Consider the following 22695-nt stretch of genomic DNA (forward strand, 5'->3'; position numbering starts at 1 on the left):
TCTCAAACATCTTGTCTTGGCCTCCGGGACAGTTGTAATCTGGCCACTCTGAGGGGAGAGGGTGTGTAGGGAGGGAGCCCGGGTTTCATCCAGCGGCCCCTCCCCTGCCGCGCCGTGGCCCCCCCACCCCCCACCCCGCTGTACTCTGCCGTGGTGCTGAGGCTGTCCGGCTCCCCTGGTCAGTGTCTGTTTCTGCATTGACTTTCGCTTGTAGCTGCTGTGTTCTTCCTGCTGCTTATCTTCTCCATTCGCTTTGTTTTCAAAAAACATCAAATGTCTTGTTGAAATTTTCAGTTTTTACTTTTTATTATCTTTGTTCTTGTGGGTTTTCTTGGTTTTTTATTATTGGAAAGACAGAAGAAAAATGTATGCTAATCAGTCATGTTTAAATTAGACATTCTTGAGCTGTGGTTTTCTGAGGTGGAACGCCTACATGAGGATATAATTATTTATATTTTAATGGAATTAACCCAGAGTTGCTTTTACTTGAAGTGGGTGATTAGGATAGTAAATTTTAAGAAATATGCATTCATTAAAGGGGAGATCCTTTTCCTGAAGTTGTTTAGAGGATTAGAAATTTTTATTTCTGTCAGCCTTTCTTTGCTTTTGTCTGTTCCTATCTGTTTGCCTATGCAGTCGACCCTTGAATGACAGGGGTTTGGACTGAAATGGTTCACTTGCACAGATATTTTTTTATATACAGTACAGTACTATAAATGTACTTTCCCTACAGTTTTATTAATATTTTTGTCTCAGTTTTTTAATTGTAAGAATGCAATATGTAACATATATAACATATAAAATGTGTGTTAACTGTTTATAAGGAAGGCACTTGGTGAACAGTAGATAAGTGTTTGGGTAATCAGAAATTATATACAGATTTTTGACTGGATGGAGGTTGGTGGTGTTCCTGTCACTCACATTGTTCAGGGGTCAACTGTGTTTGAATCATAAGCACACTTGAGTGCATTACTGGTAGGCATCTGGTAGAGGTGGCAGTGCCTTCTAACCGTAGGTGTGTACCGGTCTCTTAGTGACTGAGTCCAGGATACATTCCAGACTCACTGAGTCACAGTCTCCTGGGCCTAGGCTTTGGTTTTTTGGAAAAGCTTCCCTGTGATTTTGGTGTAGAGTCTGCTTTAGGAACTATTGTGTTACAGCTTCTAAGATAAAAGTAGATTAAATATTGCATGGCATTTATATCTTACCAGAAATAAAGTCCACATTCTTCATTCAAAGGTGTCAAAATCTAGTCCGAACCTTTCTTTATAGAATTTCTGCCGATATTTTCCTGTGGGTCTGTTATGTGTCAGCAAAACTGAACAAGCCCCTTCCTGCCGCCATACCTGTGTTCACTCTGCAGTTCCCTGCCCTGAAAGTCTTTTCCCTTGCTACCACTTGTCCCTCTTCACAGGTGAGCCTCAACTGTGACTCCTTTCTCTAAGCATTCCTCGGGACTCACCTGGCCCGAGAGAGTATCATTGCCTTTCCGTGTATTTTGTTCTTGTCATTGTTGCCCCTGGACCTTCTAACAGTGTGGGAAACTGTAACTTGAATATGTTGGGAGTTTATGGAAATAGTCTTTTCAAACCAGTGTGTGGCTTGTTTTAGTTTGTTATTTAACCTGTCTGATAAACCTGGATATTATACCTGTCCGTTATAATCTGTTAGAGTCCTAGTTCTGTGAATGAAGATGCATATTTTACTCATTTTAGCAAGAAAATAGAGTTCAGTAAATATTTCTTGAATACATAAATGAGGTATCTTCTCAGTACTTGGGAAATCAAGCAGAACTTGGAACTGTGAGGTAGAATCACAAAATTTATGACACAGGGAAGGGGAGAGAATGTCCCAGTCTGTGCGTTCTGGTTGCCTTGAGTTGGTGAGCTGCTCAGACGGGTGTCTGGTATACCTGTATATTATATAGGTGGAGGGCTCTAGTCCCTGCCCCGTCAGCGCTGTGATTTGGATGTTCATCAGGACAGTCTTCAGTTATTTGATAAACTCGCACTGAAATGGGACTCTGTTGTCTGTGAACACAAGAGTCATTTGTAGTATCTGCTGTCGTGGGTGCTGGTCTTAGTACCACTGTATGTGTTGAATTTCTGTTCCACCTTAGGTAAGACTCTTCCTGTGTTTAACGCCGAAGCTTTGGTTTTCTCTCCGGTTAGGAACCGCCCTTGTGAGGCAGCGTGTCCTCTCGCACGGAGCGAAGGCCGGGACTGAGTGCCGGGTGTGTTATGTCAGTAACTGAGGGGTCCCACTATTCTGTACTTGGTAGTGACGAGCACTGTGCTTACTGTTGATTGTCTTCTTATTGCTGAGTAGTTATTCCCTTGTTTAGCCACAGTTTATCTTTCCTGCCATCATCTTTTGGACAGCATGAAACTGGCACATTATTTGTCTGAAGATTTACTTGACACTTATTTCCAAAGTGCAGGTGATCCTGATTTTTCTTGTTTAAAAGGTCGTTAGAAAGTAATACAGAAAATGAGAGCAAAAGACTTGGTGTGTAATGTTGATGGTGGTGACATGTGCACGCAGTGGAGGGCGTCAGAGTCTGGGGCAGGGGCGGGGGGCTGTGGTTCTGCCCGAACATGCAGGTTCCTGGGCCTCATCTCCGTCCTGGTGAGTCACACGCTGAATGCTGTAAGTGGCTGTCAGTAGCAGAGAGGACTCCTCCCGGTGCGTGTGCTCACGTGTATTTTGTCTTTAGCCAGTTACACAACCGAGAATTCAGTTACTGGCTCCTGACACTTCAGTGATCTCACACAGCTGTTTGACAAATTGCATTCTTCCTTTTGAGAGCTCTGGTGACAGTGTGGTTGTCATTCTCTGCAGGAAATCTGGCTGTTTTCCCCCTACTTTTTTTCTCTCTTTGCTTTTGGGGTTCTTCAATTTTTCTCTATTGTGGCTCCTTTTTATCTGGCATACTTTGTGCTTTCTGAATCTGAGAAGTTATTATTATTATTATTATTATTATACCAGTTCTGGAGAATCCTCTGCTGTTATTTCTTCTAGTAGTGACTCTTCTCTGTTTTTTTCCTTTTTTTGGATTCAGGTATTAGTTTAGATCTCACTCTATTGCATGTCTTAACCTTTCATATTTTCAGTATCTTTTTTTTTTAGATTTATTTATTTGATAGAGAGAGCAAGAGACACAAGCAGGCAGAGCAGCAGAGGGAGAGGGAGAAGGAGGCTCCCCACTGAGCAGGGAGCCTGATGTGGGGCTCGATCCCAGGACCCTGGGATCATGACCTCAGCTGAAGGCAGTTGCATAACCAACTGAGCCACCCAGGCGCCCCCATATTTTCAGTCTCTTTATCTGTGATCTTTGCTGGGTGATTTCTTCAGATCCGTCTTCAGTCTACTTGTGGTCTAATCCGCTCAACAAATTTTAAGTCTTATTTTTTTCTGCTCATGCTTTATTTCCTGTATTTCTATCGACATTTTGGACATCCTTATTTTATATTCTGTATTCCACAATACTAGTATCTGAAATCTGTTTTTGTTGATTATTTCTTTTGGCTTGCTCACAGGGTGTTGTCTCCTTGTTTCAGTGATGATTTGAAAAACAAAACAAAACAAAACGAAAACCTGTTACATTACATTTCCACAATCTTAGTCACTGAGAAACCCAGGAAGCCCGGACTGAGGGTACACTTCTCCCAAGAGGATTTGTTTTTGCTTCTTCTGGGAGTCCTGGAATGGCAGTGACCCAGAAGCATTCTAAATTTCTTGGCTTGGGAAGTTTCCAGGACAGGGCAGGAATGATGATAAACTCCCATGCTGACTCCGCATACGGGGAAGCGTGAGACCATGGATTCCTAAGGAGGACTTCCCCAACCTTTTTCACACCAACCTGAAAAAGTTCAAGACACGGTATCCCAAGTCCACCTCACTGGCCAATCCTGGGTGCTTGCTTCATTTCTTCTGGTCTTATCTCTTACGAGAGCCTGTCCTTACATATCAGTTCACGTAGCTGGGATCCTAACCTACTCCCACTTTATTCTGGAGCCTCTCCCGCTGGGATTGGATTTGGTGCTTGCAGAATCTCTCATTTCCTTGGAAAATGTTTTTCTGATGGCTTCTTCAGGTAACCACCAGTCTCTGAGAATGGCCACTCCTACAAGAATAATATGCATGTGCTTTAACATCTTCAAAGAACAATATACACAATTCCTACAGTGAGGTTGGTAGTAGGGCTAATTGAAAGAACTGCCTTCAGAAATAAAGCTGTTTATTTAAAATTTAACAATATGGATGAATGAAACTAAAGTTCCAGAGAGACGGAATGTATTGGAGAAGACCAATAAATCTTCAGGTGATCAAAATTCTGTGCCAGCAATTGTGAATTTTTTCCCCTTCTGGGGGATATCGTTTTTAATATGAGAACAGTTTTGATGTGTAAAGCCCATTATGTGGAACTCTAGCTCACAAGCTCTTACCTTTGTACTTGTCAAAAAAGACTCAGAATAAGTCATGTTTTTTTGTTTTTGTTTTTCAGATTTTATTTATTTATTTGAGAGAGAGTGCACTAGTGGTGGAGAGGGAGAAGCAGGCTGCCATTGAGGAGGAAGCCGGATGCAGGGTTTGATCCCAGGATGCTGGGATCATGACCTGAGCTGAAGGCAGACACTTAACTGACTGAGCCACCCAGGCATCCAAGTCATGTGTTAATGGAGAAGATTTATTAAGCAATTTGTTTACTCATTAAGTTTTAAAAATTCATGTTAGACATCATTCTCTTCAAAGATGATTATAACAACAATACAGTCCCTTTTTTGTCTTCTAGAAATACGTGATCATTAACAACAGAGATCCTGATGAAACATTCCTAAATCTCTTAACTAATCATGACTATGAGGTAGCATGGGTGTAGAAGCAAGGGGTTAAGAGGTGGGACTGATGCCGGCCTTTGCATTACGACAGTCATAGGTGAACAGAGGGCCAGAGGCCCACTAGCAGTGTTGGGGGAGATGTGTCAGCATACCCCTCTCAGCCACATCTAGAGCCCTGCAGAGACAGACAGGTTCACAGTCACCACACATCGGTGGGGAGGGAGGGCAGGATTCACCTTGATACCCTGCCTGCCACTACATGCACAGTCACCATCCCGGCCCATTTATGCATCATAACTCTCAGTTTTCACCACACTCTGACTTTCTTTCCAGGCCCTGAGAACTTGTCGCTGGCTTGAGTTCTTGTGGATTTGTAAGTGATAGAACTAGTAGTCAAGCCTGACCACGGCCTTTCTATCAGAAAGCTGCATGGCAGTTGGACTTTGACCTTTAGCTGAACCTCTGGTTCTGTATTCGGGCTCTGGAGTAAGTTCTCCTGAGTGGAACTGCAGGGAATCGGTGTCATAGTTGTCAACTACTTTCCCAGCATCTTGTTTCTCTTTCCTTATTTTCCTTTCCTGTCTTTATAAGTTAAGTAGGCGTGCATGCGGTACCAAATTGGAAAAGTATGGAAGGCGCATGAGGAATTTTGGAAACATTCATTCCTCTCCCTGGCCACCAGTCGCTGACTTCCTCTCCCTGCATAGAGCCGTCACTGCCGTCACTGCCGGTTTCTTGTTGCTCCATCCAGAGATAGCAACACAAGGCACATGCTTCTTGTCTCTGCAGAGCCAGAGGTCCGTGCCGCATAAAACACCTCCTTGGCGTCTTGTGTTTATCAGGGCACGTCCTGTCTGTACACAGAGCACTGCCTCATTATTTCTGTGTAACACCTTTCTCGAGAGAGAATTCACCTACTCTAAATGTACCCATTTCAGATGTACAATTTCAAGGTTTTCCAGTATACTTAGAGTTTTGCAACCATCACCAACCACTTAATTTCAGAACATTTCCATCACCCTGAAAAGGAACTCTTACACATGAATTGTCATCCCATTTCCTCCCATCCCCGTAAGCAGCTGTTGATCTTCTGTCCGTTCTGGGAACTGTGTAGGAATGGAGTCATTCACTGTGATCCCTAGTGACCAGCTTCTCTGATCGACCATAATGCTTTCAGACATCATCGTTGTAGCCTCTGAAAGTACTTTATTCCTTTTGATTGTTTCGTTGCTGGTAACAGGCATTTGGGTGGTTGTTCCTTTTGGCTGTTATGAGTAGTGATGCACTGACGATTTATATACAAGTTGTTGTTTTGATGTAAGTTTAGTTTCTCTTCATTGTTACATACCTGGTAGCGGAATTGCTGGGTTATATGGTAACTCTCTTCCAACATTTTGAGAAAGTGCCTCCAGTTTTTCAAATGTCTTCACAATGGCTGCACCATTTTCCTTTCTCCTTAGCAGTGTACGAGGGTTCTGATGTCAGCACATCCTTGCCATCACATGCTATTATGTATCTGTTATGTGTCAGCAAAGCTGAGCAAGCCCTTTCCTGCCGCCATACCTGTGTTCACTTATGCAGTTCCATGCCCTGAAAGTCTTTTTCCCTTGCTACATGTTGCTGCTCATAGGAGAGCCTCAACTGTGACTCCTTTCTCCAAGCATTCCTCGGGACTCACCTGGCTCAAGAGAACATCGTTGCCTTTCCGTGTATTTTGTTCTTGTCATTGTTGCCCCTGGACCTTACAACAGTATAACAACACACACAGCACTTGATTGTTACTGATTTGAGATTATTATCCTGGTAGTTGTGAAGTGGTATCTCATTGTGGTTTTGATTTTCATTTTTCTGATGGTGGATGATAAGCATGTTTTCTAGGAGATTTATATAGTGTTAGATCTCAACATCTAGGTCTTTGATCTGTTATGAGTTATTTTTTAGTGTGTATGATGTGAGTTAGGAGTCTGTACTTTCCATGTGGATATTCAGTTTTCCCATCACTTTGTTGGCACTGCCCTTATTGAAAAGACTACTCTTCCTGAAAAATCCATTGGCTATATGCTAAGGGTTTATTTCTGTACTCTCAGTTCCCCTCGACTCGCTCTGTGTGTCCAGCCTTTTGTCCATACCACACTGTCTTGATTACTGTGCCTTTGTAGTGAGTTTTGAAATCAAGAAGTATGAGTCTTCCAATTTTTGCTCTTTTTCAAGATTGTTTTGGCTAGGGCGCCTGGGTGGCTCAGTGGGTTAAGCCGCTGCCTTCGGCTCGGGTCATGATCTCAGAGTCCTGGGATCGAGTCCCGCATCGGGCTCTCTGCTCAGCAGGGAGCCTGCTTCCTCCTCTCTCTCTCTCTGCCTGCCTCTCTGCCTACTTGTGATCTCTCTCTGTCAAATAAATAAATAAAATCTTTAAAAAAAAAAAAAAAAGATTGTTTTGGCTATTCTGGGCCCTTGCATTTCCATATGAATTTTAGGAATGACTTGTCAATTTCTGCAAATAGGCCAGCTATTATTTTGCTACGGATTGAATTGAATGTGTAGATCATTTGGGGGCATATTGTCATCTTAACAGTATTAAATCTCCAGTTCATGAATCTAGCATGCCTTTCTGTTTATTTAGGTCTTCTTTAAATTCTTTCAATAATGTTTTTTAGTTTTTACTGTATGAGTTTTGATTTTTTTTAAAAGATTTTATTTATTTATTTGACAGAGATCACAAGTAGGCAGAGAGGCAGGCAGAGAGAGGGGGGGCTGAGCAGAGAGCCTGATGGGGGCTCGATCCCAGGACCCGGAGATCATGAGATCCTAACCTGAGCCACCCAGGTGCCCCAAGTTTTGGCATTATTTTGTTAAATTTATTCCTAAGTACTTTATTCTGTTAGATGCCATTGTGGATGGACTTTTCTTAATCTCATTCATCTCATTCTTTCTGGCAGAGTTGTGTAGTATATGTCTGCCATAATCTACCAGGTGTTATTAATAATAAGTCCTCTCTTGCTACACATTTGGTTTCTGATATATTGCTGTTTGCAGACCTTGTCACTGTGAGTGTATCAGTAAGATGAATTCCAGGAAGGAGGTGTGCTGAGCTAAAGGGTATTCAGATATTGGAATCATCTGTCCAATTTAAATTGAATAAACACTCCCTGTTTATAGTTTTATAGCTTATTTTTCAAACTTCTAGTAGTGGACTGCTTAGAAAAATATTTCAGACTCTTTTTTAGTTGATCTTATTTATTTATTAAAAATAATGACATGCTGGAAGAAGTTCATGCTTTTAGAATATCGCCTATAGCAGTGTTGTCCAATAGAGCTTCCTATGGTGATGGGAATGTTGTGGGTCTCCACTGCCTAGTACCATAACCGCCTGCTGTGTGTGGCTTCTGAGGCTAGAGTGATTAAGAACTGAATTTTAAATTTTACTCTGTTTTAATTAAATTGGCTAGTGCCTATTGAATTGTATAATTACAGTTGCTTTCAGATTTAAAGGTTTTGGACATTTGCAGAAGTCTTGTCCAAAGTGGTACGTGTTGCATTATTTCCTGAGTAACGCAAGGCAGCTGTGAGTGGTCGTAGTAAGTTTCGTCAACATACAGGTCTCAGCAAACAGTCCTTTCTTTGTAGCCATGGAGCCTATGCCCCTTTGACTTGATCGCCTACAAACATTATTTCAGTGGAAACACACATGGGTCCTACCTAGGTTTGCTGGCTCTTTTTCCTTTTTTTAGTGCATATCTCATCCTAATGTAAAAGGTAGGCTTACATGAGGTTTTTATACAAGCATATTCTTTAAAATCTGTACATAAAATATATGATCTATATTGGTGATTATAGTATGGTCATTGTTATGGATTTTAAGCCGGTGCCTTCATAACCTTGTACTCTGGCTCCGAACTAGGCTGTGCCCTGGGCCATTTCACTCATCATTTCTCCTTGGCATTCTCACGTACTTTGGAAAAGGCTGTAGCTACCATAAGCTGCTTGCTTATGACCTCTACTTCTATTTATAGCCCAAATTTTTAATTTTTAGCTATAGATTCTATATACCAAGCAAGCCACTATATTCCTATACTGCTAGGTGTCCCAAATGCCTCTCAAACTGAGATGAACTAAAAGAGAAGGAAATTTTCTCTGGAAGCCCTTCCTCTTCCTCCTGGCTCTGTTTGCTATCCAAATTAATGGTAATGCTATCTCACTACCAGAAATCTAGGAGGCAAAGACCCACCTCCACCAACTGAATTACCAAGTTCTGAGTTCATGGCTTTATCCTCTCTTCTCTGGGCTCCTCACCAGTTTCCTTGCTTCTGGCTTTTATCCTTTCTACCCATTCCACATACCAGTTCCGTATGTTCTTCGCAGAAAACAAATCTCTTACATTTCAGTGGCTCCTGCTTGCTGTAAGGATAGAGCCCAGACTGCTTAGAACGGTGCTGTGGGTCCTTCCTCCATGAGCTGATGACAGCAGAACCTCTTGCCTGTCTCTGGCCTTGGCACTCCAAAGGCTCTTTTAGGCCTTTGTGCTTCTGGTCACCTTGTGTCTGGGACTGGGGCCTCCATCTGTCTGCTGCCCCGACCCTCCACACCTTGTCCTAGTCAGTCCCAGCATGTAGGTGTTTCTGCCATCTCCCCCTCCCTGACGATAACTGGGAAGCACTGCTTGTGTTCATGTATCCCTGCTGACCTGCATTTCTCTCCTTGCTAGACTGCGTCCCTCAGTGCTGGGCTCCTGGGAAGCTTTTGCTGGGTTATGGTAGACACTCTACTAACTGTGTGTGGGATCGGTGGATGTCTTCTTACACCCCTCTTAACTCTGGCTTACATTTTTTCTGTTAGTCTTTTTCAACTTCAGTAGTAATATTTCTCCCAGGTCCCACTAATGTTTTATAAAATATTCACAGTACCGGTGGCTTAAGAAGTATGTAGCCCTGTCATATATCTGTTGTTAGGTGATCAAACAGTTAACTCCTTTCTTGTCTAAAATGTTAAGTTGGGAGGCAGATCTGTTTACTTTGTCACCAACTTTTAGTTGGCTGTGTTCCATATTCTAGAAAACAATGTAGTTTTGGAAAATAAGGTCTAAATGTTCTAGCTTTGAATTATGATTATTTCTGTTAGAATTTGGGGCATACGTTTTTGGATTTTGTTTTTTTTTTTTTTTTTTTAACCTGCCTATGCCCAAAAAAGAATTGGCTTCCATTCTTGAATATTCAACTTCTTAATTCCTCTGGCCATTTTAATTACCTAAAAAAAATCTGGACCTCAGTTGAGGCCAAAATCTGATAAATTAACATGAACTGCTCTATTACTTACTGCGAACTTACTTGGCAGCTGTATTCATTTTCTATTGCTGTGTAACAAATTACCACACACTTAGCAGCTTAAAACAATACCCATTTATTAGCTCATCATTCTGTAGGTCAGAAATTAGGGCTGCACAGCCTGACTGGATTCTCATGACTGGAGATCAAGCTGTTGGCCAAGACTGTGGTTCTCTGTTGGGGCTCAGAGCACTCTTCCAAGATGACTGGTCACTGGCAGAACTCATTTCCTTGCACTGAAGTCCTTGTTAGTCCTTCTAGCTGTTGGCTTGGGCACTGTGCCCACTCCCAGAGGTGGCTGGAAATTCCTTGCTCTGTGGCCCCGATGGGCAGTTCACAGCATGGTTGTTTGCGTTCTCCTCTGCCAGCGGCAGCACGACTTTCTGACTTCTGTGACCAGCCAGAGAAAACCCTCTCCTTTTAAAAGGCTCATGTAATTAGGTCAAGCCCACCCCTGCATAGCTGCCCAGTTGCTGTGTAGCATAATATCGTGGTAAGAGTGGTATCTTGTTCGCAGGATCTACCCACATTCAGAGGAACAGGGAATTCTGTAAGGGGTTGGTTAGAAGTTGGTCTACCACAACAGACACTTACCATTAATGTTTGATTTACCCAAAGTTTGGAAGTTTTTTCATTAGGGAAGAACACATGAACTCATTATGGGTTTTTTTTTCTCCTTAGCTGTGAGGCTTTACCCCAGTGTTACAGGAAGGCTTTTTGGATAAGCTATTTTGAGAGAAAGTATATATTGATTAGTCCTTTCCTTAAGCAGAAATGGCAGATTGCTTGCTTATTCCTCTGGCTGACAATTTACCATCAAGAATGGGGATTTGGAGGGAGGGAGTGAGTTTTAGATTAGGTGATGGACATAGGGGGAAAGAAAACAAAATTTGGCTTTATGTGAATGTTCTAGAACTTCATTTTGAACTTCTTTTGTAAAGTATTTTGGCTAAAGATGAAGCGAATGAATTAATTTCTTAAACTAGTGTTAGCTGCCATTTACATTGATAATAAAGGAAAGGCCTTTTTTCTGCCAAATGTGAAGTTTATTTGTCCTTTTCTCTGCTCAAAAGAAATAGCAGCTGGAAGGAAGTTGGGACTCCCGTTGCCATGACAGTGTGCGGCCGATGATGCGTGCCTTTAGCTAGGGTTCGAGTTTCCTCCCTGGTGTGGTAGAGCCAATGTGCCTGAAAAATACAATAGGCAGTAGATAAGCATGGTAAAATCATCTCAGTATTATAATATTTAAGGAAAACCGCTTGTTTTTTAAACAGCATTTTTTGCTCATCCTTTTTGGAGTAGTGAGAATATTTAGGTGACCTTTGTAGGGAAAAATGAACATGTAATCCTTTGTGAAAAATAAAATGGCAAGTTGGAATTTCGTTTCTAAATTTTTTTATTCTGGTCGCTGAGGGTGGTACCTTGTTTATGTTATATGAGAACATGTTCTTTAAATTAATTTACAGAACTGCATACTTCTTTGTGCTGTAATGTGGCTGGGGCAGTTGTGAAGGAGACCATGTGTACAGATTTTCTAAATCTAAATGTAGGTATCTCTAATTTTTCTTGTAGGCCTATCCTTCCTAAAGTGGACATTATAAGATACCTGTGTGTGGGGGGGGGTGCACATTTTTTTCCTTTAAAAAAACCCAGCTTTTTGAAATTGCTCGGTACATGTGAACAGTTAATCCATTCCCCTTCCTTTTTTCTTTTCCCTACCGCCAGCCCTCAGCAACCACTGATTGACTCTGTTCTCTGTACATTTGCCTGATCTGGACATGTTCATGTCAAATGGATTCCTACACCGTAGTCTTTGGTGCCTGTTATTTTTCACTTAGCATAATGTTTTCAGGGGTCACTCATGTGGTAGCATATGTCATGCATTTCCTTTCCTTTTCTTTCTTTCTTTTTTTTTTTTTTTTTAAAAGATTTTTATATATTTATTTGACAGAGATCACAAGTAGGCAGAGAGGCAGGCAGAGTGGGGCATGGGGCGGGAAGCAGGCTCCCTGCTGAGTAGAGAGCCCAATTTGGGGCTCAATCCCAGGACCCTGGGATCATGACCTGAGCCCAAGGCAGAGGCTTTAACCCACTGAGCCACCCAGGCGCCCCTGCATTTCTTTTTATTGCTTAATAATATCACATTTTATTTATTCATTTATCAGTCAACGCACATTTTTTGTCTGTTATGAATAATGCTGCTATGAATATTTTTTTTAAGATTTTATTTATTTATTTATTTGATAGGCAGAGATCTCAAGTAGACAGAGAGAGAGGAGGAAGCAGGCTCCCTGCTGAGCAGAGAGCCCGATGCGGGGCTCGATCCCAGGTCCCTGAGATCATGACCTGAGCCGAAGGCAGCGGCTTTAACCCACTGAGCCACCCAGGCGCCCCTGCTGCTATGAATATTTTCACACAAGACTACGTGGGGACATATGTTTTCATTTCTTTTGGGTATATACCTGGAAGTGGAATTGTTGGGTTTTATGTTAAGTCTGAAGTCAACCTTCTTAGGAACTGCCCAACTGCAGAGCAGCTGGGCCGTGTAACAGTCATGCTGCAAATTCAAGGTTCTAATTTCTTTAGGCTCCCCAATACTTGTTATTGTGTGTTGTGTTGTGTTGTGTTTGTTTTTAAATTACACCCATCCTAATGGGTGTGAAGTGGTATCTCATTGTGATTTTGATTTTTTCATTTCCCAGACAGCTAGTGATGTTGAGCACCTTTCATGTGATTATTGGTCACTTACAGGTCATCTTTGGAAAATATCTCTTCTAATCTTTTTCCTTTTTTAAGTTGGGTTTGCCTTTTTATTGTCAAGTTGTAAGAGTTCTTTTTATTTTTGTTTTTAACATTTATTTACTTATTTTTTAAAAAGATTTTATTTATTTTTTTGACAGAGAGAGAGAGAGAGAGAGAAAGATCACAAGTAGGCAGAGAGGCAGGCAGAGAGAGAAGGGGAAGCAGGCTCCCCACCGAGCAGAGATCCCGATGTGGGGCTCGATCCCAGGATCATGACCTGAGCCGAAGGCAGCGGCTTAACCCACTGAGCCACCCAGGCGCCCTGGTTTTACTTTTTTGATTGCCCTTTGAAACACAAAAGTTCTGAATTTTAATCAAGTCCACTTTATCTTTTTTCTTTTATTGCATATGCTTTTAGTGTCATATTTAAGAAATGTTGCGTAGCTCTGGAGTAATGAAGGCAGTCAGGCTTCTGCCTTTGGTTCCAGTCATGATCTCAGGGTCCTGGGATCAAGCCTCCCAGAGCCTTACATCGGGCTCCTTGCTCAGCGGGAAGTCTGCTTCTCCCTCTCCCTCTGCCCCTTCCCCTGCTTGTGTTCCCTCGCTCCCTGTCTCTCTGTGAAATAAATAAATAAAATCTTTTTTAAAAAGTCTTTGATCCATTTCAAATTAATATTTATGTTTGTGTGAGGTAGAGTTACACCTTTTTTTTTTTTTTTTCCTATTTCATACAGATGACCAATTTTCCCAATACCATTTTTTTGGAAGGAGCATTCTTTCACCATTTAATAGTGTTGGCCTCCTTGGCGAAAATATTTATGAGTTCCCTGCATGGCTTCTTAAGTGCTTCTAGTAATTCTTATATGAAATAACTTCTTGATGGTTTTCAACAGGAGTGATGAAAAGATATTTTTAAATCTGTTGATAAATTTCACGAGTATGTATTTGGTGATAGAAACAGCTGCTGTAGAAGCCATGAGAAACCACTGTGAAGAAGCCAGCCTTAAAGATGGTGTGACCTGGTCCACACAGCTGCCCTACAGCAGATTTACCAGGGCTTCTCCTGTGTGGAAGCAGTAACTAGGATGGATGGGATGAAAAAGAGAATGATTGGGACTCTAACATTGTTCTGAGCCTTCCTATGCTGAGTTGAGTGTTTTAATAGTTAGTGATAATTTTATGTGAGGCAGGTCACTAGGAGAAGCCTTTTTTTTTTTTAAAGATTTTATTTATTTGTCAGAGAGAGTGAGCACAGGCAGAGGCAGAGGGAGAAGCAGGCTCCCTGCTGAGCAAGGAGCCCTCGATCCCAGGACACTGGGATCATGACTTGAGCTGAAGGCAGCCTCTTAACCAACTGAGCCACCCAGGCGTCCCCAACTGAGCCACCCAGGCGTTCCTGGGAGAAGCCTTAAAAAAAAAAAAAAATCACAGGGCACCTGGGTGGCTCAGTCAGTTAAGCGTCTGCCTTCGCTTGGGTCATAATCTTAGTGTCCTGGGATCGAGTCCCACATCAGGCTCCCTGCTCCTCAGGGAATCTATTTCTCCCTCTGCTTCTCCTCCTACTCATTCTCTCTCTTCCAAATAGATAAATAAAACCTTAAAAAAGAAAAGAAAAGAAAAGGGAAAAGAAAAATCCAGTTATTGGGTGACCAGGAATCTCTCCTGTGGGGTTGGTGATCTGAAGGGTCTAGAGTAGTGCTGGCCTCATTTGTAGTTCAAACTGTTCTAGTAGTCACATTAAAAAAAAGTAAAAAGGATCAGGTGAATTTAATTTTAATAATATATTTCATTATATCCCAAACATTATTGTTTTAACAATGTAATAAATATAAAATTATTAATAAGATATTTTACATTTTTTGTATGAAATCTTGGAAATCCAACGTGTAGTTTTACACGTACCTTGATTTGGATTAGTCACATTTCAAGTACCTGCATGTGGCCAGTGGCTGCTGATTTAGGCAGCATAGCCCTAGATCCTTCGGTATGATAGCTGGTTGGAATGTTACGTCAGCATTTCTCAGCTTGCTTTATACTTCAGGGCACCCCGACTCATCCCTTTAACCTGAGAGAACTGACTGGCTTTGGGGGAGATTTCTGCCTGCCTTTTGATGTGGTCCTCATTGGAGGGGTGGGAGGTGCCTATTCATTGAGACCAGAGGGTCCGAGAATTTTGTTAAGCAATGTGGGCATCTCACCAGATGGGTGAAGAATAAGAAACTCATAGTGATGAAGGTATTTGAGCCTCTCAAATGAGAGAAAATGAGCCCATGGATTAGAATTTCTTTTCTCTTAATACAGATACAATCTACTCCATAGAGATGAAGCTAAAAACAGAAAATATTGTGAGAGCAGTCTTTCCCTAATGGGCATGACTTTGTCCCCAGGGTGTTATCCACGGCTGGACCCAGTTTTGATGGTCGCACCTCGGGGTGGGGGATAGGATGTTACTGACGTCAGCGGCTTGAGGCCAGGGATGCTGATAACATCCTGCCGAGGACAAAACAGCACCTGCTACTCGACCCAAATGTAAGAAATAGTAAAACAAGATCCTCCAGTTCTGTTCTTTTCATTCCTTGTCCCCTAGTTTCTATAGGGAATAGAACGCGTTTTCTTTTGAATTTGGAGAATCTCCTCGTTTATTCATATAAAATTTCTAAGGAAGAAATAGCTAACTTTCAAAGTGTTTCTGACTGAGCAGACTTGGCAGCTGGGTAGATTCTGCTCACGGCCCTGAAGAATGAATGGGTCGCATGAGACCATTCATCTTGCTAATCTTCTCTTCCCTGTGGAGAAGCTGTGGGATGGGTGCAGTCCTCCCCTGCCTCCCCCTCCTCGGACCTCTTTTCTGTCCAGTACATTCCACTTGCAGTAAGAGCACATATGTTAACAAGAGAAGGAGCATCTGCAAGGCTGCCAGAAAGATGATCACACTTGCATAAGGTCTGTTGGATGTATTTTTGGACGTATTCTGGCAGTGATGTGGGTGTTTGGTTGTGACTCTTCCCTTCCAGGGCTTCATCATGAGCAGTGGTTAACTCAGAATATGATCACCACCACGCTCCTAATGTTTGTCACCCAGAGGGCTGTTACTTTGAGTCTTCATAAATTCTAGCAAGTAGAAATCAATACAAGTCATTTTCAGCTCATAAGTATTCGTTAGTTCTGCGTAAGGTGGTCCTGATTGCCAGCGTTCGCTGGTGACTGCAAACACTGCCTCTTCCTGGTGACTGCTAGTGTTTCTGCTGCCTTCAACCCTTGCCCCCGCTTTGTTGCTTGTGACAATGTGAGTGTTGGGGACGAGCCACATAAATGAACTGTAGCTAACTTAGGCTTAAGGCAATATAGTAACTGCTATTTGGAGGATCTTAGACGTGGCAAGAGTTTAGAGGTCCAGCTTAGAAGGGGTCAGTGGTCAGGGCAGCTCTGCTGGCCCTGCCTCGTACCGGCAGCTGCAGATGAACTTGCGCCCTGTGACTGCTGATCCGAAGGCACCAGGGCTCTCAGGTGACCTCTAGCTGTCTGTGCCCTCACCTGTACCACCAGGAAGAGAGCACATCTGGAAGCTGCCTTCCACTGTGCAGAGAGTAGTGATGTCTTGAAGGGTGTTTTTAGAAGGGGAGCCATGAATACTGGGCAGGCCAAAGCCGAGCCCTGGTCTCCCACATTAGGGCTTGTGGGATTCCCCTGGCTCCCAGACTAGAGACCCCCTGCTCACCTACTGAAACTTTCTCTGGGAAACACAGATACCTTCTGCGGGGTATCCGCACATCCCCATTTCCTACCCACGCAGCTCTGGTCAGCTCAGGGAGGGCAGTGTTGGTTCCATTGCTAGGGCAGCTTGTCTTAGTTGAAGGGAGAGATGTGGTTCTATGCCTGTGTTGTGACCCTAGGTTCAAGTTTCAGAAGGACATGGTTAGAAATAGCAGTTACATTTTATAGTAAGTGAAAGCTTGATTTTGTAGGATTGCATTATGAATGCATTATTTATTTAAGCAAATATATTCAGTATGCTCTTGAGTTTCTAGGTTCCTGAAAGAAGGTTTATATATGTAATCTCTCAAGCTTAAAAATGTTTTTTCTTTACAGGTTTTCTTAACTTTTGTAAAAGAGCATAATTAATCATCATTGAGCCTTTATATGGTAATTAGAAATGACCATTTTGCAAACCTTGCAAACCTGGCATTAATATATGGACAGTATCTATGTTTGACAATGGGTATTTTCTTTGTTTAATTTCCAGTTTGGGGACAGTGTTCTTGATAAGCAAGGTTGATCAATAACTGTGAATTCTGTGATGAAAATGACTGTACATCAGCTACAGTGTGTATTAATCAGCTTTTAGAAGCATCCAGGAAACCTAACCATATTCTTACTATTTCTATAGGATTTCATTTTTAAATAATGGAAACTAAATCCTTTTTTACGTTCAGGGCTGCTTTCATCTGTCTTTTAATAATCTCTGTGGGATGTGTCCTTACTAATAAGGCTGTGTATCGTGGGGGATAAGGGTGAATACTCTTTCTCTTTCACTTATATTTTATAATCTTGTCAGGACTTAAGAAATACTAAATCTTTGAGTGAAAATATGTCTGTAAAGTATAATCTTTCTTGATCTGTTTGTTGAAACATTACTTGAATTCAGCTAGAATGACAAAGTGACGTTAATCAACTCTTCTTAGTGTGTTTTATTTTTTGTCTTGTATTAAGAAACGCTCATATGTGTCCATCATGCAAGATTGACTTCTAAGTAAACAGGAATTTTCCTTCCACTGTTTCAGGCCGGAGCCTCAGCAGAAAGCTCCCTTAGTTCCTCCACCGCCCCCCCCGCCGCCCCCGCCGCCCCTGCCGGACCCCACACCCCCAGAGCCGGAGGAGGAGATCCTAGGATCCGACGATGAGGAGCAGGAGGACCCTGCCGACTACTGCAAAGGTGATATGCTCGTGGGGTTTGTCAGGCGGAGCGAATGAGGCTGATCGCTTGGTCTTTATTAAATTAACCTCTTGGTGTCAGTATCATTTTTAATTTCTGGGTCATTGAATATAGAATGATACCCCAAAATGTAAGAAACATCAGAAGGAAAACTGTATCCGATAGAAAATATATACATACGTACATTCACACTGAGTACTTACCAGAGGATTTAAATCTACTAATAGAATTAAAGATAGTATTAAGCAACAATTAAAGATAAAAACGGAATAAGCCATCTAGGAAGAACATAGAGACTTGAAGTTACCAGGCTCCTGAGGGGGCCAGTTTAACTCTTGTGCAAGACTTTTGACTTCACGTTTCCAGGCTGCTAAGAGTAACAAGAACCAGCCCTTTCTCTGTATAGCATTGAATTACATAGTATTCATTGTCTGTGGAAAGAAAGCCTGTTCATTTGTTTACAGAAACAGGCATTTTCCTGGCATTGTGCTCAATGAAAAAGACATTCTGTGGGTTCTACCATTGTGTGACATAGTGGATTATGTTTTTAGCTGTGATTTTGCAGAAGACACAGAAATTACTCAAGTGAGGGACGCCTGGGTGGCTCAGTCAGTTAAGCGTCTGCCTTTGGCTCAGGTCATGATCCCTGGGTCCTGGAATCAGGTCCCGTATCAGGCTCCCTGGTCAGCAGAGAGTCTGCTTCTTCCTCTGCCTACTGCTCCCTCAGCTTGTGTGCATGCATGGGCACGTACTCTGTCTCTGACAAATTAAATAAAATCTCTAAAAAAAATTACTCAAGCAAAGTGTTGCCGTATTGATGCTTCCTAAAGATCAAGAACATAGAGTTAAATTCCTTAAAACGCCAAGCATATTGTATGATGAATATTGAGAACAGTGGGATCCAGACTCTATACTTGGTGTAGATGGGACTCTGAGAATGCAGGAGAAGGGAAGCTGCTGTGCCCATTTGACTCCTCTTTTTACTTAACTTACTCATCTGGAGTTTCACTCTGTCTAATAGAAAATTATCACAGTCTGATAGTCTGAGCTTCTGAACATGTGATGAAACACTGATTTGCTACAGATTAAGATAGATGTAAAGCAGATTCTGTACAGAATAATAATAGATGGTAGAAGATGGATACCTGTTTAGGCCATAGAGCATTAATGACTCTCTGGCTTTGTAGTGTCACTTACCTCGTGATTACAGGCCATTCATGTATTGGTTATGAGAACATTGTGCTTTTTAGTTACCTATAAGGAGGAAGAGAAAATTATGTTCTGCTGTAAAAGTTTAAGAACCAATCTTCCACTCTGACCTCATTGTTCCATAGAATGGGTTTCTACACGTGGAATCTGTGTTTTCTTTAGGAAAAGGAGTAGATCTTCAGCATTTTTATGAGGAGTGATTGTGACCTCAGAGGTCTTTGCCATCTACTATGAAATATAACAGGAGTCTGTGGAAAGGTGAAAAGAAGAGGTTTTGTGTCCTCCCTCTTACTCTGCATTTCTTGGTTCATAAATGAAGTTGTTTGAAAAGGAGATGCGGACAGTTGTCTTTCAATTTTGCTGCTTAGGCCAGAGCATTAGGTTGGTTCTGTAGGAACATTTCTTTTTGGCACAAGGGCCCCACAGTGCTAGAATGAGAGCCCTTTGCCTCACATCTGGCTCTGATGCGTGTGGGTCAGAAGATGTAACCAGTGCTCTTGTTTATCCCTTTCCAGTCTGTAGATCCACACAGTGGACACCTCAGACCAAAATACAGGCCTGTGGATGAAGGATTTCACAGTCAGGGCTGATTTTAGGTAACATTTACTGAACTCAAAATATCTTAGAGTATTAAAGTCAGCCTCATAAAGCATGTGAGAGAGAGAAGTTTCTCTCTCTCGCTCTCTCTCTGTCTTTCCTGATTTTGCTAAGTTACTTGTGCATCTAGTCAGTATTACACATACCAGATGGTTTACTCTGTGAATTTTGTATATAGATCAGAACCCTTTGTCCAAGGTAACCAAGGTAAATGCATTCAAGGAGTCTGTGAAAATGATTGGGAATGTCTGGGACTAGAACTGCGCCCCACTCCCACCCTCCAGCCCTGAATAGTTTAAATTTCCAACATGCTGCTTATTCACCCCTGAGTTATTTAGCGTATTTTGTCCACAATCAGGTACATTCTTCTTTATAAGTACAATGCAACCATCAAGATCAAGAAGTTAACATTGTAATAGTTCTGCCGTTCATTCCTCGGACTCTGTTCAGGTTTTGCCAGCTGCCAGTATTGTCCTTTATGTGAAACCAGTCCTTCTCAGAATCATGTTACGTTTGTTTTCTTGTGTTAAAAAATAAAATTCAACTGAATAGATTTGGAGATCTAGTTGGCTTTATTAAGCTTTTCACGAATTGGACAGCATCTGTAATCCAGCAAATGGAGGTGCTCCTCGGAGTTGTGAAACAGAGCTTTCTCTGGGAAAGAAGGTGAGGCTTGGAGTTACTACCAAGAGGAAGGCTTTTTTCCTGCCAGGATTTTTTCCTTCGAATGAGGAGAGGGGAGAGTGAGGAGGCAGCATTTTTATCATGCAGATTACCTCATTGTACTTATCAGGAAACTCCTGGTTGACTCCTAAAAGGTCACATTCCTGGGGTAGTTTGAAACTATAATTCAGTCTTGGTTTGCCCTGTTGGGGGACAAATGATTTGGGCTTGTTTTTTTCTTTGTGAACACTTGTTTCTTTAATCTGGAATAGTTCCTTAATCTTTTCTTGGCATTCCTGACTGACATTTTTGAAGATTGTAGGTCAGTTATTTTGTATAATGTTTCTTAATTTGGTAAACTTTTTTATTTTGTAGATTTTGTTTGTTTGTTTTTAAAGTAATCTCTATACCCAAGGTGGAACTCCAGCTCACAGCCCTGCGAGTAAGAAAGGCGTGTTCTGCTGACTCAGCCAGCCAGGTCTGTCCATGTCCCGTCCCCCCCCCCCCCCCCCGCCATGTTTCTTAGTTTGGAGTATCAGAAAAGTGTTGTGGGGCACCTGGGTGGCTCATTCTGTTAGGCATCTGCCTTTGGCTTGGGTCATCGTCCTGGGGTCCTAGGACCAAGGGGCCCGGCTCTCTAGATCCGTGGGCCCTGTGCTCAGTGGGCTCTGTGCTCAGTGGGGAGCCTGCTCCTCCCTCTCCCTCTGCTGCTCCCCCTTCTTGTATTCTCTTGCTCTCTGTGAAGTAAATGAATAAAGTCGTTTAAAAAAAAAAATCCAGAAAAGTATTGCTCTTTGGGAAGTGTTCTCTTAGCACGTTATTTTACCAAGAAGTGCAGTGTTTTGGTTTATACTATTGGAGTTGATGTGGTCACTTTGTTTAGCACAGTGTCTGCCAGATGATCTGTTCTGTGAAGTTCCTTTTTCCCGCTGGTCGTAAATACAGATTTTGTTGAGAGTTACTTCTTTGAGACTGTTTAAGTATCCTCTTGTCAACAAATATATTTCCTTCTTTGTCTCCTTTCTTCCTCTTCCTGTCTCCCACCCATTCCTTCCACCCATCTCACTGTGTTCTCTGTCTGGCTATGTCACATGGACTCATTCGTGGCCTTCCCTATTCAGTGATTCTAATCAGTTCCTCTCCTTATTTGTTTGGGTGCGTGGCTTATCCCACATTTGGCCATTAGGAGTTCTTTCAGGTTGATTCTGTGTCCTTTCTAGATGTCCTTGTCAATCTTTGAGCACTTGCTTACTTTCAAGTATAGCAAACTGTTCCAGGCTTGTATTTTCCCTACCCCAGCCCGGGAGTCCACTCTTTCTACAAGGATCCCTGGTCTCTTCTAGGGGAGGACAGGATTTAGAAAACAAGATCTGGGCATTGGATGTGATTATCATCACTGGGGTATCAGTGTTTGTAGATCTCTTAGCATAGATCTAGGGAGACACACACCTTTTATGTTTATATATATTTCTATATTTATGCTTATTTCTGTTTTTACTTATGTATTTATTAAGATATGTGAATTTAATCAGGTAGCTCTAATTCCACTGTAATACCAGGGGATTCAGCCCAGTTTTCTCCCTTTCCGTATTTCTGGGTTTCTTTCTTTCTTTGACAGTAAGAGGCTAGGCTCTCGTTATTCTCATTACATTTAATTATTTGATTTCCTTGCACGTATTTCCTTGTACGTGATGAGTCACCAGTCGCTGTCTCTTTAGAGGGCATCTCCCCCCTTTGCCCTTGCCTAGCCCGTGCTCGGATACCTGTGTTGCCCAACCCTGTCTCGTGACTGCGGACTGAATTGTTCAGGCAGGGGGAAGGGGAGGGATGGCTTTTGCAGTTTTTAGGGGTGGGTTTTACTTAGTCTGAGGAGGTGTCTTGTCTGTTTCCTGTCCCTTCTGTTTTCTTTGACTTCATTCCTAGAGAACCTCTGCCCTACCAACCACTTCTTAGAATTCACAAAGTAAAATAAAATGTCAACAACAAAACACAGTACCTGTTTTATCTCTTCACAAAAGAAGTGTTTGTTCACCTCAGGAAACAGGTCATGTGTTGGAGTGTGCAGTCACCTGGAATCCCAGTGCCCCACAGGAGCTGTGCTAAGCTTCTGGGTCTCTGCCCTCCTGGATCATTCATGACCAACCAACCTTCCTTTTCATCTCTTTACATGTCTTTCCCCATTCGAAACATAGCAAACCTCAGTTACCTGAGCCCAAAGGCCACTGTTTAGAGTTCTAGTATCGCTAAAGCATTCTTCCTTGCTCCTTTCTACTTGGCTGTGCATTCTCTGTCTTCACGGCCGGCTTGTTCCCACTCCTTTTATTTTTCATTCTCCCATCAGACCCAGGAGGACTGTGGACTTTGGTGTCTGAGTCTAGAATCCGGCTTCTCA

The 22695-nt window shown here is 42.2% G+C and overlaps 1 protein-coding gene across 3 annotated transcripts in view; it reads left to right on the forward strand.

Annotated features, from left to right (window-relative positions):
- Positions 1 to 22695, forward strand: part of SRPK2 (SRSF protein kinase 2) — a 146045-nt gene that overhangs the window by 49841 nt on the left and 73509 nt on the right. For all 3 annotated transcript variants that reach the window (XM_044245844.1, XM_044245845.1, XM_044245846.1), the window contains exon 2: positions 17683 to 17834. In XM_044245844.1, coding sequence (XP_044101779.1) covers positions 17683 to 17834 — 152 coding nt within the window. The remainder of the gene's footprint in view (positions 1 to 17682; positions 17835 to 22695) is intronic.

Source organism: Neovison vison, chromosome 4 (genome assembly GCF_020171115.1).
Source record: "Neovison vison isolate M4711 chromosome 4, ASM_NN_V1, whole genome shotgun sequence".
Taxonomy (NCBI): Eukaryota; Metazoa; Chordata; class Mammalia; order Carnivora; family Mustelidae; genus Neogale; species Neogale vison.